The sequence below is a fragment of the Nicotiana attenuata genome, unplaced genomic scaffold, assembly GCF_001879085.1.
Source record: "Nicotiana attenuata strain UT unplaced genomic scaffold, NIATTr2, whole genome shotgun sequence".
NCBI classification, from domain to species: Eukaryota; Viridiplantae; Streptophyta; class Magnoliopsida; order Solanales; family Solanaceae; genus Nicotiana; species Nicotiana attenuata.
The window spans coordinates 1-12,024 of NW_017675383.1; the positions used below are offsets into that span (position 1 = coordinate 1).

The 12,024-nt window shown below is 40.7% G+C and overlaps 1 protein-coding gene across 1 annotated transcript; it reads left to right on the forward strand.

Annotated features, from left to right (window-relative positions):
- Window positions 1-9,091: 9,091 nt before the first annotated feature.
- On the forward strand, window positions 9,092-11,243 carry LOC109220015. The gene is made up of 3 exons (XM_019384475.1): window positions 9,092-9,754; window positions 9,928-10,931; window positions 10,985-11,243. The coding sequence occupies exons 1-3, from the start codon at window positions 9,092-9,094 to the stop codon at window positions 11,241-11,243; spliced, it is 1,926 nt and encodes a 641-aa protein (XP_019240020.1).
- Window positions 11,244-12,024: the final 781 nt, after the last annotated feature.

Below are 12,024 nucleotides of genomic sequence, written 5' to 3' on the forward strand. Positions count from 1 at the left end.
AGCAACTAGATTCGAACATCTTTCATTTGATAGGTTGTTCATCGCATAAATCCTTATATTTATTCAGATATTCTTGTCCAAAGTTTGGTCTTGTGCTGCTCATTCGAAACTTTCGTCTAAAATGAAACTTTTCAACTTGGCTTGGACTTAGGCCTCTCTTTAGACCCCAAATCACTTATAATATGCCCTGTACACTTATTATCATATCCAATTGATATCCATCATATTAATAGTCCTCGTTCGTAGACAAAATAATATAATTAGCGCACATCAATTTTCTTAATAGCACTTCAAAAATTTTCCGGGGCGTTACATTCTCCCCCACTTAGGATCATTCGTCCTCGAATGAGAAGTAGAGTCCGCTCTCAAACACATAACATCATTTAAACTTGTTCCAATCATCAAAACACCTCAAACAACATCAAAACCATCAATTCACATCGAATTCAAACCTAAGTTCTTCTAAAATTTCCGAAACACGCATTTGATCAAAAACCCAACCAAATCACCTCCGAATGACCTGAAATTTTACACACACATCCCAAATCACATAACGAAGCCACAGCAACTTTCGGAATTCCATTCCGACCCTCGGATCAAAATCTCACCTATCAACCGGAAATCGCCAAAATACTAACTTCGCCAATTCAGGCCTAATTCTACACCGGACTTCCAAAACCAATTCCGATCACGCTCCTAAGTCACAATTCACCTAACGAAGCTAACCAAATCATAAAAACTCCAATCCGAGCTCATATACAAATAAGTCAACTCTTGGTCAAACCTTTCAAATTCAAAGCTTTCAACTGAAACTGTTCTTTCGAATTCATTCCAAATTTTCCTGAAAACCAAAACCAACGATCTACATTTGTCATAATACATAACACAGGGCAAGTCATGCCCGAGAACTGGCGATCAAAGTGCAAAAGCTCAAAACGACCGGCTGGGTCGTTACATCCTCCCCCACTTAAACACACGTTCGTCCTCGAACGTACCCAGAGTTGTTCTAAAAGCCAACCAATCGCTGAATAACCTTACCATGCATATACCCAGGGGTGATCCCACGTCACCCTAACTCATATAGGTCCGATAACACATTTTAACCAAAATCACACAATCCAGTCTAGCCCATAAATCATAGAACCACATTTCACTATCATACACGAGATCAGAACCTCACATCTATATTCAGAATAAGTCCGAACCAGCTGTAATAACCCATACCTGCAACCTCAGGTGCAATTATATGATATACCACTTAACTCAAACTTACTAATTTGACCTTAGCTCATAAACTTTGGATCAAACTTCCAACATCCAAAAATTTCTTTTCAAGACCCGAATTTCACGTCAACACATTGTGTGAACTAGAGCAAGTTGTGTTAAGCTTTAACCATGACCCTATATATAATTACACAATATACTACGCAACTCGCATACTCGCAACACCATTTTCGATCACAGTAATTGCTCAAAACCACCCAAGTACTAGTATGAATCTCCACTTTTCATAAAGTCTCGTTCCAAAATCTCTGTACACTCCCGATATTATTCTCCCAAATCTACCGTAATCACATTCAATAGTACTCATTCTAGGTCCAATGACCTTATATCACCAAACACAACTATTCCAGCTATTCCGATGTAATCCTGCCTTTTCGGAATAGAACATTATTTAAATCCAACTCATCAAATTCTGTGAGAAGGCCATCTATACGTGCATGTGCCCAATTTTCTCAAATTGCCTTGATCTGGAAATATCATAGCATAAGTAGGAAGAAAACCATTAATCATAAAATTGATCGGGGAATCGCAGCTTTCACATAACTCACATGATAACCATAGCACCCGCACGGACAACTCACGTGCCAATAATATCATCTGCCTGGTATAGTCTCACACCTCCAGTTCAAACATTTATATGGGAGCATTCAAATAGGTATACATTTTCATGCTAAGTAAGATAAGATTCTCACATTCCTGGACTGGCATAATTGACATGCTAAAGTGTAGGCATGTTATTGTAGCTCAAATAAAAAAAAATCTTTCATCGCTAAGGCATTTATCAAGTTCATTCAGGGATTTTAACTCCTATGTAGCCTCAATCATAGCTCAAATAGCTCATGCATTGTTACACATTTGAAAAACATCATAGCATAAAGCTCAACAGTCGGTTCCAGACTTATCATAACCTAGGCATTTTCCCGAGCACAAATAATTTCTCAGGTGCTCGCACATGGGTTCAAACCTCACATGTATGCACACTCACAACGCATAGTTATCACAATCAATTAGCGCAACTAGTGCCTCCACTGAGTTCAAATAAAATGCTCACCTCAAACATGCCGCGAATCCCGAAATATTATACTTCTGGAACTCCCAGTCTCCAAATTCATAGATCACATAAACCATCGTAACTGATAACAACCCCCAACACTCACATGACTAACACATCCATCAAGTACAACCATCCCACGATAAATATTTTTATAATTCTTTCATGCTACATAGCAAAATCTGAGTATTATTAGTCGATCAACCAAGTGAGTGTCGTAATATCAATGAACATCTGTTAGTCAAACATAATGCGCACCCTTCTCAAGGTTTACCGAGCAGTTATAACATTCATCTAAATATCTGAAACTGACTATTCTATCCAGGGTTCGTGATCTTCCCTTCAAGAATGAACTGCCACCTTGTACATGAAAAATCTTAAGCATGCACAACACACCACGTCTATCATGCCCTCAAGTTGCAAACACAAGAATATCATTAGAATTTCTGGGCTATAGGAAAATGACATTCCGGGCAGTTAGACATCCTCAATTTGCTCCCATCTAGGAGGAGTTCACAATATACAATATGTTCCTCACACCGGTAGAAGATATCCGGCTCGAACCATGGTAAAAACCATCAAGGACACTTTCAAATCTGTTCGCACATAACCAAGCTATCAAAACTATATTTCTGTAACTTGAACAAATCATGTGGGTGGCAAAACGCATGAATATTGCCACCAAAACCTATGTAGATCCTCATAACATTATAAGTGAACCAAGAACCGATCATATTCATTATTGTGTTAATCCAACTCACTACCAAGCTATTCTATTTCTTTGATTCCTTTTCGAATTACCCTCAAGTTGTCACTCTTACTTGACATACGCCATGAATGTTACCCAAGGTCACTACTAGAGATTCCAACATAAAACCATACGGCCCTAAGGCCCATGAGCCACTATATTATCCTTAAGCATCCTCGTAAGTACCACAACCGAATCACCCCTTATAAATGTACCTTAGGTGAATTTGAAATCATTCTTTTACCTCTTTAATACTGGAGTACAAAATCCATATAAATTCTTTCAAGAGACATCTACTCTGCTCATATCTAAATTGCACTGCCTAAACAAGCCAAATGACACGTCTCATTAGCACAATAACACTCAAGGGAGTAATCATGCCTTAACACTACTTATCGCTTTCACGTTCCATGCGCATTACATTCTTTACAATTAATAACTTAATCATCCCATGATCTTAATATACTCATAAAGCACAATATAACCCGTATTCAAGAATTTCATTATTCTAGTTTCCCCCGATTTCCACCTCTGCAGGTCATAACTAACCTACGAGCATGTTTCGAACCAAAACCTAAATTTAACATATAACCATGAAATCAAATTGCCGATAGCGGACTCCCCCACTTCGTTCAAAGCCATAAATCAAAACACTTGATAACTCACAATGCCCATACCCTATTACTGCCATAATACCAAAGTGAGATTCAGTCAAATTCTTCCCGATTCATGCAACACAATTTATATGGTATCTCAATTCGTCTACTAAGCTCGCCTTCATTCTCGTGACAGTCAGGTGAACTTTCTTGATTAGTTCCAATTCAAATCTCAATACATCTACCCTACGGGTAGAAAAGAAAATTCTCCGCGCAACATTGTAAAGATAACACCTCTGTAGTTTATTCCGCGAGTGATAACTCGCCTGCTTAGCCTTAAGCTGGCAATTTTTTTTCTTTATTTTTTTTATACTCTTTTCGCACAAAACCAAACCATTTGAACACGTCTCGCAGTTATCACATACTCATCACGTAGCTATTCAGTCATTACTTCCCTCATTAGGGACACCATAGAACATGTAAGTTCAAAACACGTGTCCACACAATCAGCACCTTGGTGCTAAAGCCATAGGCAACAATTCGGCCTCGAGTCCTCTAGACTGGACCAACATCAACACATAGAGATCACATCTAGCCCCTCGATCAGGGAACCACAAGCCATCGATGCACATCTGATACCGAGTGCTCGTGTACGCATACAGACGTGTGGAAGGAATTTCAAGAGTTACGTTTCAAGTTGAATTAATGTCGCACGATAAGAATTTCAAGAATATGGAATTTTCCTAAAGGTTCTGCAGCCTCTCGAGGATAAGTACAGATGTCTCCGTACCGATCCACGAGACTCTACTAAACCTGCTCATGACTCGTGAGACCTAGTAACCTAGGCTCTGATACCAACTTGTCACGACCCAAACGCCGCACTGGTCGTGATGGCTCCTCTCGTGAAGACGAGGCCAGCCAACTAACCCAACTTGTCATTTTAGAATAGTTAACATTAATAAGCAGCTTTAATATATTTTAAATAACCATAGTCTATCAAAAGGTCTCTTTAATAAGTGCAGAATAAAACCCAAACACAGCCTAAACCGGGGTGTCACAAGTCACGAGCATCTATCAGAGTATACATACAACTACAAGACCTAAAATATACAAGCCGGAATAATGAACCAAAACAGAGAAAAAATGGTGCTGCGAACGCAGGAAGTCACCTCGCTACTCCTATAGCTTTGCGTCTGATCAGCCAAAACCCGCTACCGGGTGATCAATACCTGCATCTGCACACGAGGTGCAGGGAGTAAAGTGAGTACTCCAACTCAGTGAGTAATAAGGGTAAATAACAACTGAGCAGTAAGAAATCACGTAAAGCAAACCATCATGCTATATAGGGGCGGTGAAAAACCCTTTGAGAAAAGCAGTGAAGCTGTAAAACCTTTAGAAATATCTTAGCTCAGTTTAAAACCTCTTTTGAAAATGATCTTTTCAGCGGTAACGCAAATGGATGCCAAAAACAAATAGTGCAGATAAGCACAGAAGTCCGTCTCTCGGGCACCAGACTCGGTTATCAGATAATACCAGAACAACAGGTAAATATTGCAAGAAGAAGCACAAACAACATATAATGGCAGACAAATGAAATAAGGTAAACACATCAAATAGTACTAGTACCGCTGCGGAGTGCAGCCCGCTCCACATATCGCTGCGGCGTGCAGCTCGATCCATTTATCGTCGACGGCGCTCACTGTGGGTTTGCAGACTCCGGGAGGGGCCCTTTACGGCCCAAGCGCAATAATAAGCCATATCGTGGCATCAACTAGCCCCTCAACCTCATATCAATATCAATATCATACCGTTGCAGCGCGCAGCCCGATCCCCTACTCAGTCCAAAATCACATAAGCCTCTCGGGCACATTAATATAGAAATATTTTGCCCAAACTTCATTTAAACTTGTTCCAATCATCAAAACACCTCAAACAACATCAAAACCATCAATTCACATCGAATTCAAACCTAAGTTCTTCTAAAATTTCCGAAACACGCATTTGATCAAAAACCCAACCAAATCACCTCCGAATGACCTGAAATTTTACACACACATCCCAAATCACATAACGAAGCCACAACAACTTTTGGAATTCCAATCTTGAATGAACATTGAGAGCTTAGCTTAATTGTTAAATCTTGCAGAATGTGGATATTATACTTAACAAGTAAAACATTCGTTAACCTGCTTAGAGATCTGATAGCATGAAAGTGATATTTTGTTTTTTTTTTGGTTTGTTTAGTGTTTGTTATTGAAAAGAAAAATCATTAGTAAGTTGGGCTTTGGATAATGGGTTGTGTTGATTATTGAAATATGGGTTTTGATTTTGAGCTGACCATGTGGTTGAGCTTAAGGAAATTAATTTTAGCAAAGGGACATGGGCCTAACAAATAATCTGCCAGGCCCATTTCCATGATAATATGTCTGGCCCGTTTTCTCGTTAATAATAAAGCTAGCCCATCTTGAATTATTTCATGTTTTTTCACAATAGATTCCATAGTCCACGACCTTCAAAAACGTAAGAGATGAACAATTTAATATACATTCGCAGTTTGCTTTAGGCGCGATAATAATGAATTATCGTGACTATGGGTACGTTCCCGTGACATAGTTGCAATACATAAATCCAAATTCGGGTGTGCATTTCATGTAACCCGACCATAACTTCGAATATTAATAAAATACACATGTTGTAGATTGTGGGTACGGTTCCCGTGACACGATTCGCAACATGTACAAAAACAAACAAGTGTACGACAATCGTAACTTGTTTTAGAAATAACTCCATAAATAATTAAAAGCGATTTGAAAAGCTAAAAAAATGCACAATAGGTATGAAACATGTCATTAATCAGATAATTAGGCCAATTAATAATAGTTGAGCGACCGTGCTAAAATCACGGAACCCGGGAATGCCTAACACCTTCTCTCGGGTTAAAAGAATTCCTTACCCGGATTTCTGTGTTTTGCGGACTGTAAAACAGAGTCAAACTTCCTCGATTCGGGATGTTAAACTGGTGACTTGGGACACCATCAATTATCCCAAGTGGCGACTCTGTATTTGAATATAAATAATCTCGTTTCGATTATCGTCACTTTAATTGGAAAAACTCCCTGTCCCTTTCGGGAAAAAGGAGGTGTGACAGCTCTGGTGACTCTGCTGGGGACGAGAACCCAGAACTATTGGTTCAGGGTTCAGAATTCGAGCTTAGAATAACTTTTATACTTGGCTTTTGTTTATTATCTGATTTTTACGTGTTTGAACCTAATGTGCTAAATGCCACTTTTTACCGCTTTGATATTTTGTGAACTGTATGTAAACTATTACGACACCCTTCTTCTCTCTGAGTCTTCTAAATCTTCTGGGAAGTGCATGCTGGCCTGACTTTTTTTCTGTTAGTGTCATATCCTTAATTTAGAGCGAGGTTCGGACAAGTTGCAAAGCCGGATGATCTTTTGGTTACCGGTACACTGCCCTCCCTCGGCTCTGTCCGCTCAGGTAAGCCAGGTCTAGAACAATACACCCAGGATTTAAACTTAGAATAACATAGCCTCATGCCGGATCCCTAGTAGGAACGTTTGTTTGCATCACGTGCATTTGACTTTGAGGACTCAACACAGGGGTTGGGTCCGTCTAAGACAGGTGTACCCTAATTAAAAGACTATCCTGATGCATCTTATGTGCTACTTGTACATTTATTTGCTTCGGCTTGCATGTTGATCGACTTTTAGAATAGGGAAGAAAAATCAAGAAAAACCAAGTTTGAGGTAAGAGAGAGAGAATCACCCGTTTCTGAAAATCCCGGTATCCAAAACACCCCGAAACTCTGCCGAAATTTTGAAAAAGAAGAAAAAAAAAAGAAGGAAAGTCGTTTCAAAATAAATCATATTTTCCTGTTCGTCGAAATTGGCCGAACTACGCGGATCTGATTCTCACCGGATGTGAGATACGTAGGCAAGCCTCATCGGTTTCGGCACCCAATTTTTAAAAATTCCAAAAATATTTTTATTTACTTCCTTCTTTAGAAAAGTCTTTCTTTAAGACCCCAATTTTAAAAAAAATGCAAAAATATTTCCTTTTAATTTCTTCTAAAAATTCAAAAATATTTTCATTCTTCTTTGGAAGTTTTTATTTTAAAAATTAAAAAGAAAATTCAAGATTCAAAAATATTTTCTCTAGAAGTCTTTCTTTCACAATTTTAACATAAAAGTCCAGAAATCCAAAGATATTTTCTTTCTTCTTTAGAAGTTTTTCTTTCAAAATTCCAAAAAAAGAATAATTAAAAATCAAAAAATATTTTCTTTCTTCTTTATAAGTATTTCTTTAAAAAATTAAAAAAAAAGACAAAAAAATAGAAAAAGAAAATTAAATTAAAAAAAGAAAGAGTTAGTTTATTTACTTTATTCACGATCTTCCTGAACTACGTAATGATCTGATTCATGTGGCGTCATGATACGTAGGCAATCCCCATAGGATTCGATCATAGCCATAAAATAAAAAATGAGAGGAAAGAGAATTGAGTGAAAAAAAGTGACAAAACAAAAGAACAAAAGAGAGTGCAAAAAATTAAAAAAAGAGCGACAAGAACCAAGTGAGAAAATCAATAGTGATAAAAGAGAGGCAGGAGTGAAAGAAAAGAAAATGCAAAATGAAAAGAGTCAGTTAAGGCCGGGATGAAGCATGCAACTGTTCAAACACACGACATGAGCATTTAACTGTTTAGGTGCATTGCATCCTAAACGTGCGATTTCCTATCTGTTAAACTCTTAAAAACTAACAAGTTTGCTGTTGCAATCTAGTACAGGAAGGTGGTTAGTTTGTTTGGCATTCTGGCAAGTCATCCATATAACACCAGGTCAAAACACAAGGCAATCATGGCTAGCAAAGAATTAGACACAGGTGTTGTTGACCCACCGAGAGAGATGGTGGAATCTGAGTCTGGTTTGAAAGAAGAGGTACACAAGCTGAAGCACCAAATGGTGGAAATGTGTTAAGCATGGATCAGGGGGAATCCTCCACCGTCATTCCCTGCCAACTACACAGAAAACCCTGCTTTCATCCCACCACTGTCACAAGCCCAAGATCCCACTATTATTGATCTTTCCCCTCAGCATGCACCAGGCTTTACCCCTTACCTCCACTAGCCAAAACAACCGCATACCCTGCTCCGCCATCTACTCCTGTCTTTGTAGCTCCTTCGCGAGCTACCCTCCATCGATCTTCTAGTGAACCGGCGTTCCAAGCTCAAGATACCCAATACTATGCTCCAGAGCCCACTTTCAAAGTCTCGAATCTTTACTCCTACACTCCTCACTTTGAACTTCCTGTCGAAACTGAGAACTACCCAAGAACGCGGAGCAAGAGGAGATATTTAGGAAATTAAAGAGTTTGGAGCAATCATTGAGGAATATGCAAGGGTTAGGAAGCCAAGTGAGTGTGGATTATAAGGATTTGTGCTTGTTCCCTGATGTCCAATTGTCTGCCGGGTTCAAGATGCCCATGTTTGACTTGTACGATGGGCATGGAGATCTCGTGGCCCACTTAAGAGGGTTTTGCAGCAAGATGAGGGGCGCTGGTGGGAAAGATGAGTCATGGATGGCATATTTTAGCCAAAGCTTGAGTGGTGTAGCGTTAGAATGGTACACCTGCCGGGACAATAGTAGGTGGTACACTTGGGACGACTTGGCTCAGGCTTTCGCTCGGCATTTTCAGTACACCGTAGAAATTATTCCAGATCGCCTATCCCTGACCAAGATAGAGAAAAAGCCCAGTGAGAGCTTCAGAGAGTATGGTTTCCGATGGAGAGAACAGGTTGCACGGGTCAACCCTCCAATGGAAGAAGACGAAATGGTGGAGTACTTTCTTCAAGCCTTGGATCCTACTTACTTTGGCCATCTGATCTCGTCCATAGGTAAGTCTTTCAATGAAGTGGTAAAGATGAGAGGAATGGTGGAAGAAGGACTCAAATCAAGCAAGATCATGAGTTACTCAGCCATAAAAGCAACCACACATGCGATCCAAAGTGGCACCGGGGGCATGTTAGGGAAAAAGAAGAAAGAAGATGTTGCTATGGTCGTCTCAGGATCGTGGCATGGCCCAAGGGGTTCACCTCACCATTACGCCCAGCCTCGACCCCAACCTCAAACCTACACTCAAGCTTCATATAATCCACCCAACACTACTTCCCACCACAAGACACTCAATATACAGTCAGATCACCCCAATACCACGTCCACCACGCACAGTCATATGCTCAACCCCCTCCTTACCCGCAATGGCGTGCTCCAACTCCACAAAATCCTTATCCACCCCCACAAACATACCGAAACCCTACTGGTCCAAGCTTTCGACCCAGGCCAAAGTATAGAAAGGAAAGGCAGCAGCGGAAACAAACTTTCACCCCGCTTGGAGAGTCGTATGCCAGTTTGTTTCAAAGGTTGAGGCAGTTGGACGTTTTGAGGCCGATTGAGTCAAAGTTACCAAATCCCCCTCCAAAGAACCTAGATTATTCCCTCAGATGCGCATATTGTTCTGATGCCCCAGGGCACAATACGGAAAAGTGTTGGCATTTGAAGAGCGCAATCCAAGAGCTTATCGATACAAATCAAATTGTGGTCCAGAGCTCGAAAGCGCCAAAAATCAACCAAAATCCTTTGCCAGCCCATGCCGAAACGCACATGATTGAGATAATGCATAAGGATGGGGAGCCCGAGAAGTCTTCAAAGTCTGTCATGATGATCCGTGCCAGTGAAAGTACTTCAGTCAAAACTCTAGTTTCTATAAATGCAACATCCTCGACAACTGAAGGGCTGACAGACAAGCTATGCACGCCCAACGTTAAGCCGCCTGTATTAGTCGTGAAAGGGTTCCCAGATGATGTTGGAGCAAAGCAAGGAAAGCCGAAAGTGGTCGTGCCAGGAGTAGCAAGTAAGCCTATCATAATCGTGGAAGGGGCTCGCATTGCCCTTGTTGTTATTAAACCCGTGACCCAGGTGCCGATAGATAATACCAAGGCTGTTCCATGGAATTACAAGCAAGTGATAGTGACTTATAAAGGGAAAGAAGTGGAGGAGGAAGTTAATGAAACCAGAGGGTTGACTCCTTCAGGGAGATGCTTTACCCCAGAGGAATTAAGGAAAGTTAAGCCGTTCAGAGATAGCCCAATCCCAGTAAAGAAGCCAGTTACCGAAGAGGAGGCGGAAGAATTCTTGAGAAAAATGAAGGTGCAGGACTACTCTATCGTGGAACAGTTAAGGAAAACACCAGCTCAGATTTCTCTTCTATCATTACTGATACATTCAGACGAACACCGCGGGCCCTCATGAAGATTTTGAATGAAGCTCATGTCCCTGATAAGATCACGGTGAACCATTTGGAGAGGATTGCTAATAAGATATTCGAGGCAAACAGGATCACTTTCTCGGATGACGAACTTCCCTTAGAGGGTACAGAACACAATCGATCTCTTTATCTCACAATGAAATGCGAGGATTCTGTGGTCTCGAGGGTACTAGTTGATAATGGTTATATTGCAAATATTTGCCCTCTCTCCACTCTGTAAAAGTTGAAAATCGGTACTTAAAGGATCCACAAGAACAATATATGTGTTCGAGGTTTTGAAGGAGGGGGGAAAGATTCTGTTGGCAATATCATGCTCGAACTGAAAATAGGACCAGTTGAATTCACTATGGAGTTCCAGGTGCTAGATGTGGCCGTCTCCTACAATTTACCGTTGGGCAGGCCCTGGATACATGTTGCCAAGGCAGTCCCGTCTTCTCTGCACCAAATGGTAAAGTTCGAGTGGGACAGGCAGGAAATAGTTGTGCACGGTGATGAGAACTTATGTGCTTACAATGATACATTCGTCCCGTTTATTGAAGCTGAAGATGATAAAGGGCCTTGGGTCTACCAAACTTTCGAAACAGTGTCAGTTGAGAAGATTCCGGAGGGGGAATGCATTCCAAGTCCAAAGTTAGCCTCCGCATCCGTCATGGTAGCAAATGAAATGCCGAAGAATGGTTTTGTGCCGGGCAAAGGTCTGGGTTTATCTTTACAAGGTATCGTGCATCCAGTGTGTCTACGTGAAAGTCTGGGTACGTTTGGTCTGGGATTCAAGCCCACAGGGGAGGAGATGAAGAGGGCTAAAAGGTTGAAAAAGAAGGCATGGTCACTCCCTAAGCCTGTTCCACACATCTCCAGGTCCTTTGTCAAGCCAGGGGTCGTGAAGCGCCCAATGCCAACGGTCCCAAAACATGTGGTCGACTTTGATGAAGAGCTGATCAAGAGGTTACAGAGTCTATTTGACGAGGTTAATATGGTGAAAATTGGAGAAGGTTCCAGTA

What these genes read in the sequence shown, in the direction of transcription:
- LOC109220015 (XM_019384475.1), top strand. Translation starts at nt 9,092, where the DNA reads ATGCAAGGGTTAGGAAGCCAAGTGAGTGTGGATTATAAGGATTTGTGC. An exon ending in AGAAAGAAGATGTTGCTATG is followed by an intron (nt 9,755 to 9,927) that starts GTCGTCTCAGGA and finishes CACCACGCACAG; the next exon opens with TCATATGCTCAACCCCCTCC. An exon ending in GACTACTCTATCGTGGAACA is followed by an intron (nt 10,932 to 10,984) that starts GTTAAGGAAAAC and finishes TGATACATTCAG; the next exon opens with ACGAACACCGCGGGCCCTCA.